This window comes from Protobothrops mucrosquamatus, unplaced genomic scaffold, assembly GCF_001527695.2.
Source record: "Protobothrops mucrosquamatus isolate PMUCROS unplaced genomic scaffold, P.Mucros_1.0 scaffold387, whole genome shotgun sequence".
Classification (NCBI taxonomy): Eukaryota; Metazoa; Chordata; class Lepidosauria; order Squamata; family Viperidae; genus Protobothrops; species Protobothrops mucrosquamatus.
Window position 1 is genome coordinate 970,731 of NW_015386719.1, and position 17,146 is coordinate 987,876.

At 36.0% G+C, this 17,146-nt stretch overlaps 1 protein-coding gene across 1 annotated transcript in view; it reads right to left on the reverse strand.

Annotated features, from left to right (window-relative positions):
- LOC107287427 (cytosolic phospholipase A2 epsilon-like) overlaps window positions 1-17,146 on the reverse strand; it is a 38,898-nt gene that overhangs the window by 11,851 nt on the left and 9,901 nt on the right. Inside the window, exons 6-14 of the mRNA XM_029284133.1 lie at window positions 14,587-14,627; window positions 14,007-14,049; window positions 12,858-12,915; window positions 11,665-11,804; window positions 9,254-9,343; window positions 5,275-5,472; window positions 4,669-4,805; window positions 2,987-3,209; window positions 541-655 (exon numbers count right to left, since the gene is read on the reverse strand). Coding sequence (XP_029139966.1) covers window positions 541-655; window positions 2,987-3,209; window positions 4,669-4,805; window positions 5,275-5,472; window positions 9,254-9,343; window positions 11,665-11,804; window positions 12,858-12,915; window positions 14,007-14,049; window positions 14,587-14,627 — 1,045 coding nt within the window. The remainder of the gene's footprint in view (window positions 1-540; window positions 656-2,986; window positions 3,210-4,668; window positions 4,806-5,274; window positions 5,473-9,253; window positions 9,344-11,664; window positions 11,805-12,857; window positions 12,916-14,006; window positions 14,050-14,586; window positions 14,628-17,146) is intronic.

Sequence of the window (17,146 nt, forward strand, 5' to 3'; positions counted from 1 at the left end):
TGGCTGGAACAAACTGAGAAAAATAGTCAATATATTCAAAATATCCTATGTTCTGAGAATGTGTGTACAACCATGTTATGGCTGAAAGGACTAAAAAAAATATAGATACTTGGGTGGCCCTTCCATAATTTCTCTCATTCCATAGGTCCTCTTACATATTTATCTTTTTCTCCTCATTTTCTGACTCCATTTTTTTTATTCTTCCTTTCCCCCAATTTAATAGGCAGTGATAAAGAGATATCTTGCTTTTTGAAGCTTTGCACGATAAAGCTACAGCAATGCATTACATCTTCATTTCTTCAGAAGATCTCATAAGAGGAAAAGAGGCGGAAGAAGTAGGGAACAGGGCAGAATGTTCACCATTCATTTAAAAGAATAATATATATATAATGGAATTGAGACTCCTTTGTTGGCTCTAATCTAGACCAAAAACAGCACCACTGTGGTAGATATTAAAATGAAATAAATGTTTGGCTTTCCTGGCAGATCAATGACCCCTTATTATTATTGCATCATAATCAACAATATGGGTAATGCTACCTTTAAATTCTTGAAGGCTATATTTGTCCCTGGTGTTGAGGACTAAATACATTGGTAGAGGATTCTGACCATGATTCAGGGCATGCTTCTGCTCTGAAAGTGTGCTGCTACATCTCTGCAAAAATAAACCAACAACAAACCACAAAAATGTCATAGATTTAATCCTACTGGAACTAGAAAGAATCAGAAGAAGAATCCTAATTTTAATTTCATTCTCCTCATATATAACAATAAAGTTATTATTATTCATTAGACGTGAACCTCAGTCAACTGAACATTCAAATTGACTGGCGCTGATGGTTGACACGGGTTGCTGTCAGCATCCTAGGTATCAACCAGGTATCTCCTTAAAATGTAAGATGTGCCACGTAGCGCAGTTTTTTGTAGCATTGCTGGAGTTATTGCAGGAAGCTGCAGTTTTAAAAAATATTTTGCAAAGTTTTTAGACATAGTTCCCAGTGCCCAGATGACAATGGGTATCACTGTTACACGTTTCATCCATAATCGTGCAGTTTCTATGGCCAGGTCACGATATTTCATATTTTTTCTATTATTATTATTATTATTATTATTATTATTATTATTATTATTATTATTATTATTATTATTATTATTATTATTATTATTATTATTATTATTATTATTATTATTATTATATTTGATTCATTTCTGGAACAAATTCTCACATTGTTTCTCTATCCCTTTCACATTTCATCTGGGTTCATTGAAAAGAACAGAATTGACCAAAAATTTCTCTGAAAACCATTTTAAGAAAATTCTTTGACATTTTATTTATTGGGAACTCTACCCAAACTGCTGGGAGAATTTCAGACCACTTGGAGTATGTGTGGTAAAATATCACCCGTGAATAGCATGGTATTAGCCTTTTGAGCTAGTCCAGACAAGAATGTCTACTGAGATTCTCAATCATCCAGCTCATGGTTGTGCCAAAAGTGCTTTTTCCAAAAGGCAACTGGGCTTTCTTGTTTTTTCCTTTGAAAATTTTTTGCTTCTCACCCAAGAAGCTTCTTCAGTTCCATACAAGAAGCACAACTATGAGGGCTAACTCTACTTTTATTGTAAGGCTATGTTGACATAATCTTATAAGATTGAAAGTATTTCTCTTCTTCTCTCCTCTCTAGAAATCGTGGAAGGGTCTTTTCTGAAATGCTTCCCATACTCCCCCTTCTGTTAGCTGAGCTATCTTTTACATGATGGTAGTCTAGTTTGTGGCTCTTCCTCCTGTCTCCCATCATTCCCACATGGCAGGCCCTGCTCCATCTAACATATTCAGATTGCCGAAGAAAACAATAAACTTGGTTCTTATACCCACCTTCACCTCTTAGCCCATTAGTTGGGGCTAACAGTACTAAAAGAATTCATTTAAAAATAACTAAAAACTACTTCTTAGAAGATATATTTTTGATAATATTTTAACTGCCCCCTTTGAATCCTAAATACCCTATCGTTGGGGAATTCTAGTAATATGTCTTTTCCCAATTATATCATCAGAAAAGAGACTGGAAAAAACTGAAGTCCACATTCACTTAGTTCTAAGTAAGGCACTAAGTTTTCCTTCTCCATCTCACTGTGATTATCTGCCATTTTATTTGCCTGGTTGCTTGGTGTCTAACGGAAGGTGTCCAACGGAAGGGACATGGCCCGGTGACTTCCTCAAAATAATGTCATCTGTTGGGACTTGGGAGGTGTGTTTTTGCTATTATCTCCCCTAAGATTAAACCAGCCCTCTGTCTCTTTACTCTTAGGAAGGTTTGATGAGGCAGATGTTCTCTTGGGCATTGGGGCCAAGGTGTTAGACAAGCTCCACCTGCAATATATGTTTATGTGATTTCTTGGCATGGTTTATATTGTGTTTCTGTTTTTATTATATGCTGCCCCAAATCACATTTTTGCAGTCATATAAAAGCTAAAAAAAAGTTGGCTTCTCTCATTCTTAAAACAGTTTCCTTAAATATTACATATGATCCTTGTGTAAATTCATAGCTTCGTTATGAAAAAAGTTAACATCAGTGTATATTAATTTGTGTATCCCTCTCAGTTCTCTTTCCTTTTCCATGTATTAATTGTAACCTGGGATAAGCTATCTACAGCGTTCCCTTTTCTACAGTATTGGGTTTTTAGGAAAGTTTTAAGGGGTAAAGTGGCAGAAAGTGAGCATATCAATGAATGCATATTAATATTCACAGTACTTGTTAAAAGGGTTTGGTGAGTTTTAGAAATAAAAAATGTGATTCTGAAGATTATATAAGCATAATGTGAACGTAAATTTTTGAGGGTGGGATCAGCCCAGGCACCCTCAGCCCCATACCAGGTTTGTACAGTGCACATTCAAACTGTTATGATGTTGCTTGCATTGCTTTGATCTTTCAGCATGTATATTCAGACTTCTATCAGAACAATTTAACAAAACGGACACATCTATTACCCCATTTCCTAATGCTTGGTCAATGAAAAGTCCCCAGAGATCAGTAATGCAGGTTTTGTAGCCATCCTTTTGCCGCTGCTTCAGAATGTCACAGTATTCTTTTAAGTGGTCTGATGTAAAACAATCCAGCTTGCATTTGGACATGTTTTTGCGAGCATCTGCAATTGGTCCTAAAAGATCCTTCTGTGACCAATCAGGTTCTTCATACAGATTTGAAAGTGTCCTACAAAAAAGATGCAGCTTGATAATGAGATTTACAATTCCCTAAATTATATTAAGGGTTGTTAACATAATTTAATATTATTTAATATTTAAACACCTAACCATCATGCTAATTTAAACACTGTTAAAAAAGAAGAGCAAGAAGAATTGTGATGAAGAACAAGAAGAACTGTGATGCAATTTTTTAGGATTTTCCTGCCAAAATACTTTTAGAAAATATTTAGAAAAAAATATTTAATAATAGTGAAAATAAACAGAGCCGACCACAATTAATTCAGCCTATCCAAGAAATTCAGACACAAATTTTTGCCAAGTCAGCCAAAAGAAATTTAAAAAAGTAATTTTCAATCATGTAAATGTTATCCTCTGTTTTTGAGCTATCATGGGAAATTATTGCCAATCTGCCAAAGATGGTTTTTTAAATATGACAAGACCACGAAGGCAGGAAAAGTGTGTTGGAATATAGTAAAGAGGTGAATCCCTAGGAGGGAGGGGATACATTCCAGAGGACTAAGAGGCAACTCAGTCCAAATCTTATGTGTGAGAGATGACCCCTCACAGAATACATGGCACATGCAAATTAAAGTGCTCACTTTGGCAAGATTTTATCTATAGGTATGAAAAAATAAAGAGCTTGGAGGAATCATCATGTGATGATTTTGTCCTGGATTGGACAAAAGGCGTTCAAATTTAAAACAAAATTAAGAACAGAACTCTCCAACCTAGTTATGCAATTTATATATTTACTGTATATTTGGATATTTCATCCTGGTATCATGTCCTTTCCTCCCAATCACACTTCCATCCAATCTGTTAAACAGAAGCCTTCCCAAGGCCAACTGGTGAATTTAATGGATGAGAACTGCCCCATATGTATGCTCATACAATTCCATTTTTTCTTGAATCAGAGCAGTTAATACCATCATTATTCTGTATACAGGAAGTAAACAGATTTTTGCTTTAATTTGATTGTATTTTTTTTTAATTACCAGGTTGGATACTTCATTTAAATATTACCATTGGATGGGAGTTAGGAAGCATGCCTTTTCTGTGGCAGTCCCTGGCCTATGTAATATATTTTAATCTATTTAGTTTTCTATTTTTAATGTAATTTTATGTATTGCTTTAACTTTTGATTGGAGGGGCAGATATAGGAATATAAATGGGCAGATATAGGAATATAAATTCTAAATAAGAATGTTTTAAATAAATTCTAAATGTTTTAAATAAATTCTAAATTCTGCCCATCAGTTCCATTTTCTCATCAAATTACAGTGACATTTAAAAGACTATGCTTATTAGCAAGAGTACAATATGAACAGCCAAGATGAACGTATTTATTTTATTTATTTATTATATTTATTTGCAATCCATCTCACCATAAGGCAACTCTTCTTCTTCTCAGAGTATGTGACAAGAATGTGTGTGTGTGTGTGTGTGTGTGTGTGTATCATTCTTACCAAGCAGAGCCAGAAGATCCAGAAATGTATGTGAGGCAGTCTAAGAGATTCAGTTTCTGAAGACCAAGTAAATGTCCATGTAAAGCTGTAAATGCTCGAGCTCCACCTCCTGTGGCCATGATAGCCACCACAGGTACCTGTTCAACAAATAAAGCCCAAAGAAGTGACAATTTTCATTTTACCTTTCGATGGCCGATTTGTCTGAGTGCCAGGCTTCCAGGCTTAGTCTAGGACAGGGGTAGGCAACCTTGGCTCTTTTATGACTCGTGGACTTCAACTCCCAGAATTCCATGCTGGCTCAGGAATTCTGGGAGTTGAAGTCCACGAATCATAAAAGAGCCAAGGTTGCCTACCCCTGGTGTAGGATACTCACAGTTTCCTAGCTGAAACTATGGTTAAGTCTGCCCATATGTTGCAACAATGTTACCCTAGATATACTGTGAATTATGAATTAGGAATGAATTCATTTATCAATCTTCTCCGTCCTATTTCCAAATCTGCATAACTCTCGCATCTATACTTGGGTTTGCCAGAGGTCTAGATAATTAATCGAAAACAAAATCTTAATTTTTCCATACTGAATTGCAGTGGTTATGCTTTACATACCTCATGATCTTGCAAATCATTGTCCATGCAAAGAACCCTTTTCAGGGCAGCTGCTACAATTTTCTTCCTTTTCTGTAGAAATACTTGTTCAGCTGGACACAGTTCATAGTCCAAACGTACATCAAGTTCTTTTTGCCTTGCGTATGGTCCATGATGAAAAAAATAAAATATCACTGTTATGATTAATTTAGGAAGACACTATAATAATAACCATTAATACGGAAAAGAATCTCAAGCAAAATCACATTTCCATCCTAACCCAGCCATAGGACTGAAACACCTCAGATGATAGTGGAGGCAGCAGAGATTATTGCATCATGCACAAAAATCATTTCAAGATCAAAAAATCAGGTTAGGGACAGATCATTATGGAGAAAATCTAGCTAAGATCCAGCTTGATGACCCATTGTCAATCAATAAATTAAAGTATTTTCTCTTACCACTCTTTTGTCTTTACACGTAAGCCAACTGATTTGTCCTAGAGATAAAACTATTGTTAATAATTTATTAAATTAAATATCATTTAATTGAAAGTTAAATATTATTTATTTGAAAGAGAATTTTTGAAATCGCTGTCTGAAATTTTTATGAAAAAAAAATCAGCAATTTCTATATAATCACCTACATATTCACTTGCTCCCTCCTTCATACGTGCACAACCATATTTTAAATTCCCAAAAACAGGAATGGATATTTATGTAACATTTTCCAACACAATGAACTTCATGGAAAAGAGTTGATCCATACAACTACAGCACAATCATCACACTCCTTCTATATATTAAAGAAAGACATATCAGAAATCACCATTGCAATGCTACAAGTTCCTGGCATCACTATAGCCCACAAAGCAACAAAATCTCTTCAAAGCAATCTTAGCAAACTTGAAAATCAAATAGCAAACTCAAAATGATTTACAAAATATAATGGTTTTGTCAAGTTTCTAAGCACGGTTTTGCTGGTGCGACAAATATTGATTGCGTGAGAGGTGGCAAGCACGTACACGTGTGCTCCATTTGTGAGAGCAACAGGTGCACGTGTCCACCACTCACCCAAATGGAGCTGCATGCACATGCATGCTTGCCAGCCACTCACATAGAACCATTCCCTCTCCTCCCCTCCCCGCTGGCCCACAAAGCCGGAAAATTTGGGGAATTCTACTTTAATGCACATCTACTGACTAACACTCAAATAAAGAGGCATCAGCTGTTAATCAACACCAAAAGCACCAGACAACCACATGCCAAACAGAGATGAAACAATACTACTTATTGACACATGACCTTTCCCAACCTAGATATTCCAGTGATTTACAGCCACTATTCAGCTAGTTATATGATTCTGCAACAAGCCACAATGTTGAAAAAATGACAATATGCAAGCTATGACTTTGTGAAGCCAATCCCACCCTTCTCTATTTACTTTCCATCTTATATTATATAAATAAAAATGTAAATGTTCGTTTGTTCAAAATCTTAAATCTCCAAAAGTTCTTCACCGATTGCTTTGAAATTTTGACACAACATTGCATTCGAATACGTGCGTGTTTCTATATACCTATATTATATAGATGTCATACCTGTGACAGGTAAAAACATGCTTTTTTTGAAAAACAGCGCCATCTGTTGGACGTAAAAGCAACACACGCTTTTACCAGACTGAGCCACAGCAATGTGTGGCCAGGTACAGCTAGTCTTACATAAGTATGCAAGTTGTGAGGTTTGCATTGTGATATCATAATGCAGGTTTTGTTACTCCCCCTGACTAGTTAATGGAGCCAGTTCTACTGATTGAATCTACAGTACACACTTGCAATGTGTAAATATTAGATTAGCATAACTGAAAGATCTACTGTAAGAATCCAAATGAGTTGCATCAATCCTGCTTTAGCGACGAACACCTGAATCTGTAGGATCAAGGTACAATGGAATTATTGAAAAGTCTGTTTACATAAAATAATAAAGACTTTCAGTGCATCCCATGCACATGATAAAAAGAGGATTGGGCATGAAGTGCTGAGCTCTAGTAGAATTCAGTTTTAACTAGCATGACCAGGAAGGACACTCCCATAAATCAGGCAAGTCAAGCAATTATTCCTTCTCTAATTAAGATTTTTGTTTACCCAACTCTGGAAAGTTTTAGAGTTTTGTGACCCACTGAATTTATTCTAAAGTTCATAATAGACCTACATGACAGGTAAATTACACATGGCAGACAAATTAAACATTCCGTATATTCAACATATTGTGCAAGACTCCCCATGATGTGCATTCTCTAGTTCAGTGATGGCGAACCTTTTAGAGACTGAGTGCCCCAAAACCTCCCCCGCTCCACCCCCTGCTCCGCCCCACCCCACCTGCCCGCAGGGCCACTCAGTGCCTCCAGGGCCCGCTGCAGATCGCCCAGCAGCGCCGTGGCAGCCATGCCCTCTGCCCGCGCCCGGCAGCATCAACTGTGCGCGATGGGGCATGAGGGCAGAGTCTTGTCTATGCTGCCTGGCTGCCATGTCCTTGACTGCACTGCTCTGCATGGGCCATGCTCGGGGGAAACCCTTCTCCAGGAGGGCTGCTGGTGAGGAGGGTATCACGGGGGGAGGCAAGGCTGGGGCAACGGCACGTGTGCCCACAGAGAGGGCTCCGAGTGCCACCTCTGGCAGCCGTGCCATAGGTTCGCCACCACTGCTCTAGTTCCTTAGAAGACCTACATGAAGCAACACCAGAGGCGATCGCCTGGATAGCTAAATTGGACATCCAGTTATGAGGCCTCTGCCATAGCCCCGTAAAAAATTTTTGAACAATTACATGGATTGTGTGTATATGTTTACTTCTCTTTGTCCTGCTCTCATCATATGCTAAATGATAATAACAGACAAATCACAAAAATAATTTAAATTTTGTATTTCAAAATCTTCTGGAAGTTTAAAGAACAAATGCCACAAGAAATAATCTTTATTTTCGGTTTCTTCTTCTATTTCTCCAATAAACAAATGAAGAAGCTTTTAAATGGAACCAAATGACATGATTTCTATGTGATCATCCCACATAATTTCTTCATGTTGGGTGACACTGGGGACATCTTCCTACATGTTTGAAATTTTTGATATGTTAGATTTTATGCAAGTGCCAAAGTACAGGTAGTCCTCGACTTATAACCATACTGGAACCTGCCCATTATTGTTGTAAGTCTGACAGTCATAAAATGGGTCACCTATGTGACTGACCCAATTTTACAATCTTTTCTTGCAGCAGTCATTAAGAGAACCCATTGTTCACTGTGTGTTGCTTTTGCAAAAACTTTGCTTTTGCAAAGATCAGTTTTTGGTTTTTAAAAAAAAGTAAATTGTCATTAAATGATTGTGGGAGAATGCAAAGGCTCTAAATGTGTGCCTGTTGCTCATTGTCTGCAATGCAGTCACGCGACTGGGGGAGTGGTCCATTGTAACTTTGAATAGTCACTAACCGATTGGTTGTAAATACCTGTGTAGCAATTTTATCTTGCCTCTTTGTAATATTTCTTCTACATGTCTGCATAACAACATCTTCCTTACTTTACTTGAGGTATCTTGAGGAATCGGAAGTCACAACTGAGCACATACCTTCAGAGTCAAACATTTCTTAGTATCTCTAAAATATCTTTCTCTAAGAACTTGGAGACCTTTTGACAGTTCCCACAAATTGGCCAATGTGTGTGTGGGGGGAGGTGTGCCCTCCTCAGATATTGTTGAACTATTTCACACATCTCTTTTCATTGGCCAGAATGGCTGGGGTAATTGGAATTCACAAGATGTAAAGTTCCATTGTTAAAGTTAAGACTATTCCTCTACATTTGTTACCTTAAAATTTAATTTATATGTTTAATTAGCAATAACATATTGAGCATATTAAACATATTAAACATATTTTTGCAAAATAAAATTAAGTTTTTAATCTTTTAAAAGATTTTATAGATTTTCCATATTCCATCATGAAACAGTATTTACCTTGGCTATAATGACTTCTTTTTCCATAGACATTGAATCCAGAGGTAAAGCAAGACAAGCAGTTTTATCTGTTTTTGTACCTGGAAAACACTAAGAGATAGAACAGCTTAATACAAAACAGCCTTAACTGTTGCAAACCTGCAACCTTGAACTCAGTGGAATTTTCTCCTAGGTAGATATGTATAGGATTGTAGTGTGAATTTGTTGTATTAACACATAGCAACAGCTATTAAAACAAGGGCATCTTCAAATTATTGCAGAACATATTTCCATTGGCTATAATGTTGATTAAAAAAAACTGGATTTTTTTTAAAATCAGGAACTATGCTATGTTGATTGATGAAGAATAGGTGTCTAAAGGTTGAATCATGGCAACTAGACTAATTTTTGTTTTTTGCTAGTCTGAGATGTTTTGCTGCTCATCCAAACAGTTTCATCAGTCAGAGCAAGCTAAGTTAGGCAGAGAGTTGTTGGAATGTACCAACTCTTGCCACATTAATGTCAGGGCTTTCCTTCCCAAAATGCATTGCAATATGTTGATGAAGACTCTCAATCATCCAGGCAAAGATGTCAAAAAGTTGATTTATGGCAACTGGACAATTATTTTTTTTTGCTAGTCTGAGATGTTTCATTGCTCATATGAAGCTGCTTGGATGAGCAGCACAACGCTTCAGACTAGCAAAAAACAAAAATTAGTCCAGTTGTCATCATTCAACCTTTAGACACATTTGCGTGGGTGATTGAAAGTCTTCATAGACATATTGAAACGCATTTTGGTGAGGAAACCCCTGAAGTTGGTGTGGCAAGAGTTGGTACATTCCAACAAATCTTTGCCTAACTGACTTGCTCTGACTGATGAAGCTGCTTGGACAACCAGTAAAATGTCTCAGACTAGCAAAAAGAAAAAAAGAAAAAAAGCTCAGTTGCCATGATTCAATCTTTAGGTACTGTATATTAGGGATTTTCGACTGTAAATCCAGAATCCAGTATATTGCATTCATTGGAAGATAAAGAAGCCTATGTGCTTTTAGAATTTCTCTGTTTTTATGAATGGGGGGCGGAGTTGTATGTCACCCAGAGAGTGTTGGAGTTGGACAGCTATAGTAAATTTAATCAATTAATTAATTAGCAATCTTCTATTGGTTCGCAAGGCTCTGTTGTTAGAGATAGCTGTCTAACATATTTATGAGGTGCTGGATCAAAACCATGTTCTATATGAATAATTAACAATAATTAACAACAAAAGAAACATTTTGGAAACATTCACAATAAAAGCAGGTGATGCTCACTGCTGCTATTTCTTTGTTGACAGCTCCCACTTCCTACTACTAACTGAAAAAAGTGCAAGTGAGTTTTACCTCTGTTAGCATTCACCTGATCCCCCATATTCTAAAGAGCCGAATTTCATTTGCAATTTCACTTCCCAAAGTCTTCTCACCCAATCTGGCTGCACATTTACATTGAAAGACACATGTATACACAGACAAACACCAAAACACAAGGTTAACCATCACATTAAACTGCAATATGTGGGCATAGCTTATTGGGTACAACCAAACTAGTTAGAATTAATTAACACTGTATGATTCACTCCCAACTAAAGTCAAGTCAATTGAATAGATTTAGCATCATCAGCAAATTAAACCATTACTCAGAATAAGAACAATCCTTGTTCACAATAGGGTTGAAAGCCCAAGGAAGTTGCAATACCTTTGTTGATCTTAGAAAATACATTATTATTTGATTAGGTTTAACCAAGGAGAAAATAGGTTTTCTACTCATATCTTCCATATATATGGAAATAATGTATCATGAGACAGATCACAAGTGTGTCCATCAGTCTGATAATAGGGGTTAACTAGCTCCAGTGATGGCTATAGGTGACCTTAGAAATCATTAGGGGGGGTCAGTATTTTTCTCCAAAATAAATGTATGCTATAGGACCGTGGTGGCGAATCTATGGCACGCGTGCCACAGGTAGCACGCAGAGCCCTCTCTGTGGGCACGTGCATCATTGCCCCAGTCCTAGGCCTTCAGCTGGGTTTTATAAAACCTTTTCACTTTAGGCCTCCACCGCCACGTGCAAAAAAAAAAAAAAGGTTCAATCAATCAATTTCAACTTCTCACAGGAAAAAAAATCTTGCAAAGTTGGAATTGATTGATTGAACTTTTTAGTCCTGCCCAGTCTGCCATTATCACCAAAGCCATGCCCACCCAAAGGGCCATGCCCACCCAATTGGCCACACCCACCCAAGGGGCCACGGCTACTTGGCACCCTACAATACATAAGTGGGTTTTGGGTTGCAGTTTGGGCACTCGGTCTCTAAAAGGTTCACCATCACTGCCATAAGACAAGTAATTGAAATATGTTTGCCTTGCTTTTTGAATTAAAATGTGTCTTTAAAACATACATAGATATTCTTTAGTAATTCAATTTTCAGGGCAGATCCTTTACACTTGATGCATTGAAATTCAAGAGGAACAGAAGAAGTCAACGGAACTTTCTGAGATTCTTCGTAGGATCCTTGCAGAATAAATAAAGCAATTTCATCTGTGGAGAGGGAAAGGTGCAATTACACAGGGAACTGACTCAAGAATGAAGTCAAACTTAACTTGCATCCCATGAAAAATAAAACAAACAGATAATTGCTAAAATAAAATGTTACAATTCTCTAAAGAGCATTCCACCATTACATATCTACTAGTATATAATTTGGCTCAAAATGTTTGTTATGAAACAGTAAATATAATGTACATTCCAAGTAGCTAAGTAGGGGTATATATTTCTCTCGGTGTGTTTTTAAAAGCATGTATTAAAGAAAATGGTGTGCCTATATCTTCCTTCCTCCCTCCCCTCCCCTTTTCTTTGCTCTCCTCTCCTCCTTTTTCCTTCCCTTTCCTTCCCAACAGGCAATTAAGGTGGGGGAGGGAATGAGGAATTGCAAGACTCAGGGAACATTGAAAATGAAGATCACAAGACCACAGCAGAAGTCCAGCAGTGCAGCAGCAACAGCAGCCAGTTGGACTGAAGCAGCCATAATTTCCCCAAATTTCATTCTCTCCGGAGTCATGGAGCCTGGATTTTGGACACATTCTGTAAGTTAGCCCATTTGAGGAAGCTTGATTCGAAAATATTTGCTCTGTGATGCATCATTTCATCCAGTTAAAAGTCATGTCAACTAGCGTTTTTGTAGTATTTAGGTAAGTGCCATAATTTTATAGTCATCTCTGAGACTGGGAACAAAGAATATTATTCTCCCTTTTTACAAAATACTTTGCCTCCATTTCTAGTTAGTGTTCTTCTGAATGATGTTTCAATGGGCATTCAAGGCAGAAGTCTTTCTGTAGGGAATCTGAGATTTAAATAATAGAGGAATCCTCTTTTGTCAGGTTTTGCTTAGTTACGCATATGGCCTTGAAGCGATCTGGAGTCAATGATCTATACATATTGGAATTAACTAACTACATTTGTATTGCACATTTTTTTACTCTGTGATCAACATACATTTATCTGATTCATGTGCTTCAGCTGGCAGTTAAAACAATATACACAAGCTTTTAAATTAAAAATAGATATACAACACAATACATTTCCAAGTTTTACCTTTTGAAACACAATTCGTATTATTCACTTCTATCTCCAAGCAGGAAATTTCACGGGACTGTCAAAAGGGGAAGAAAATCTTAATGGTCAAAGCAAGATAGCTTTGAAAGAAATAGAACATCACTAGGAATGTTTTACAACATGAGAATTAGCCAAGAATATCTAAATTCCTAAATTAATAGCCAAATTAGAATTGTGTGTCTATTTTAAATACATGAAGTTAAACACAATTTTTCATGACTAGATGACCTCCAAGGTCCCTTCCAACTTTATTATTATTATTTACATTATTGACAGCCCTAAAATATGGGAGGCATCTATGATTGGTTCTGAAATTGATTCAAGTTGGAACCAAAATGGAAAAGCTTAAGAAAACTTTAAATAAATATTGCAGATCAGCTTTAATCTCCGCATCCTTTGGTTGGGAGCAGATGTAATTGCCTCCTTGGAGATGCTCTGATTCTGCTAAACGTTTCTGAACAAAAGTCCCTTAAATTGCCTGAGAGGCCTATTTATTTATTTGTTTGCTTGATATTTATTTGTTCATTTATTTTTTTTAAATGCACAAATCCACTCAGTATATAATCATCTTTGGGTAGCTTCCAAAATGGTCTAAATGATTCACTCTACTACACCATTTGTGTATGTTTTTGTGCGTGTTTGTGGATACATTTAGTTCGTACTATCATCATACACTCCCCTCATGCCTTTGCCTCCCAATATATTTAGGATGCCTCTTTCAGACCTCATGCCTGCTTATCTGAGAGGAAACTCAATTAAATATGATGGGCTTTGCTTCATAGCATTTATGCTAGGCTAACCAATTTATGCCCCAGTACGGTAGGTAATACTGGCTTGTTCTGAAGCCTCTGAGGCTGCTGGAAATTATAATTAAAGGCATAGTTCCTGTGTGATTTTCTTATTCATACCACAAAAGCAAAGAATCTCTGTGTATGGCTATAGAGGCTCTTCTATGTCTCATTTCATTATGGTGAAACTTTATATTATCCACCTCAACTAATTGCACTCACCCATTCTATTCACACACCCACAAGATAAAATCAAATTTAGGATTGCAGAGTTAAAATAGCCATATGCCCACCACAACATGAATTTTTAAAAAGAGATAAAAAGCAGAATGGAAATTACCACTAATACACCATTGGTAACAATATTCTCGGGAGGAACTGAGCTGAAAAAAAATACATATATCATAATAGATTTTGGTTATTTAAATCTGACTTTTATTTAATTTGGGGTGGCATGAATTAATGGCATCACCCTCTGTATTAACACCCAAGACTAAGATGAAACTAAACATCATTTTGACTATTTTCATTTTGAAATAATAAGATTGATTATGTGCCATCAAATCATTTTTGCCATTTGAAGGTCACCTGGGTTTTTTGTAATCCCAATCGGGTAGTTTCAGAATAGACATTTAAAAGAATCCTACTACTTGATCTACTGTATATGATGACAGAATCATAGATTCAGGTCCATCATTTGAGATCAGTGAATACTGCAAGAATAAAGGAAGGCTGAAGAGAGGTGGAAGGTATAAATCCCAATATGCCCACATATTCCATGTCAGGATATCAAACAGATGCATGCAAAATCAGACAAGCTCTATCCAATACCCCATGCCACCTTGTCCATAGTTTCCATAGCAGGCAGGGAAGCATTTTTTTTTATGTTACAATTTCTTAAAAGTCTAGGAGGTACTTACATATTTTCCAGACAAAATTCTACTTCCAGATTTTCTTGAATCTATGAAAAAATAATGCATTATTTCATTATAATATATATGGAGTTATCTCCAGAAAATGCACAAATTCCTTTAATATGCAACAATATATTAACTTGATGTAATATGATATATTTTCTTTTACTACTACCTTACTCCAGATTTAAATATTAATGGTATCATGTTAATGGTTTGTGTCTTCATTTCATTATGTGGGTATGTACCCATTTTAGCAAGAGGTCCTGTCTGATTCCTGCTATCACATCTCTGATAATTAAACTTAAATGTGGGATTTCATCAAGCTCATAAGCTAATAATACCTCTAAGGATGTTTAAGTTCAGCCAGTCCTCATCTCTTACTCGCTTTTGGAATCACTTTTTTATTGTTTCTAAAATATTGAGAACCCTCAGAATGGCAAGTTTCACAGTATTCACTGGGTAAATTTCCTTCAATCTATAGTGAAATGATTTCTGCATATGAATGTCAAGACTCAGGAAAAAAATAATTTTGAAGTGAATAGCAAAGGAGCAATTAGAGCACTGATTTTGGAAAGTTATAAACTGACTAAGAATCCAGATAGGTGTGAAATAAAATTACATGAATCTTTCATGTGGGAAATTGCTGGGGTTGTTTTAACTCTAAAAATAAGGTGGGAAACATAATAAGCTGGGAGGTTGATGTTTGGTCACTAGAGGGAATTAAAAGGAACTAAAGATTGCATTCAAAGGAGAAAGACTTAAATTACTGGATAAGAATAGAACAAAATGTTTTAACACTGGATTTATTTAAGGATATTTGGAAACAATGGATTCAGAAATTAATTTAAAAAAATATCTTTTTATTTTTAAATTAAATAAATTATAAACAGCATGTAAATATGTTGTGGAAGAGGAACAAGTTCTACTGGATAAGACTGAAACTAATTTAAATGTGGACTTGGAAATGACAAGTTACAAGAATTATATAGCATTATATAGAAGGGGATGAAAAACTGGATGTACAGATAAAACTGGCTGAGGCTTCAACAATTAAAGAGGACATACTGTACATATAATAAACCAGGAAAGTGTTGTAATCTTCCTATACTGGATGAAAGAGCTTGTTAAAACTTTGAAGGATTCTGTAACAAGAGGCAAAAGAAAAATGAAAAGAAATCAAGGTCTAAGATAGAAATCTGCTAAAGTTTTCAAGTTTTTCTGACAAAAGACAAAGAAAAAATTGAAAAGAAACCAATTTCTATTTGAGGGTACTAAAAGCTAAAACTTAGGGAATAAGGGAGAAGGAATATGAAGTAACAGAACAACAGTTCCGGCTCAAGTAGGAACCACTGTACCATTTCAGACAAATGGATGTCCAATTTCTTTTTGAAAGTCTCCAGTGTTGGAACAGCCACAACTTCTGGATACAGGTCATTTCTCTGATTAATTGTTGGTTTATTTATTCAAGGTTAAAATAGATATATTATTGTCTTTGACAATGAATGAACTTTTGCTAACTTGGACTGAATGAAGAGCTTTTAATTTCCTGTTTTCAGATAAGAATATGGGAATATTCTTGATAACAGGACATTTGATAACGGTATATAAGTCCCCCCCCCTTTTTACTTGCCTTTTAACCCTGACGATGTCATATGTATTTTGACGAAAGCTAGGTTGATTAATTAAACTCTATTTAAGTATTCTCTTGGTGATCATTATTTTAACGAATATATATATATGTGTGTGTGTGTGTGTATATGTATGTATGTATGTATGTGTATATGCCAAACAAATAAAATAAAACGAACACCAGGGTAAAATAATCAAACTCTAGGAGTTTAATGTTACAGTACCAAACGCCAAGCTTTCGTCTTGGTACTGTAACATTAAACTCCTAGAGTTTGATTATTTTACCCTGGTGTTCGTTTTATTTTATTTGTTTGGCATGGATGCACCCAGGGATCATATATTCAGTTTAATTACCAATAGGTATGTGTATATGTATATGTATATGTGTGTGTGTGTGTGTGTGTGTGTTTGATAACATTAAAAATGTGAATCCTGGGTATGTGCATGTTAGCAAAACCAAAAGGAAAATCGAACACCAGGATAGAAGTATAAGCAAGACTGTTTAATATGAACAAGCCTGTTTGTTACAAAGTCACTTAGCTTTCATCGGCCAAACTGCCGGCATCGTCAGAGTGAGATCTCCCGGATCTCTTTTTACTTTCACTCTGACGATGTCGGCAGTTTGGCCAATGAAAGCTAAGTGACTTTGTAACAAACAGGCTTGTTTATATTAAACAGTCTTGCTTATACTTCTATCCTGGAGTTCGATTTTTCCTTTTGGTTTTGCTAATATATACATATATATACATAATAAGGATATGAGCTATGGGATGAAGAAAGTCTTTTTTGTTTTTAAAGAGAAGTTGATGAGTTGTTTAAAAAATGTGTTTATGTTGTGATGAGGGAGAAATCACTTCCTTTCCCCCTTATTATATGTGTTTTTCCTCTTGCAATATTGTATATAAAATACATATTGTAGTTATTATCTATAAAA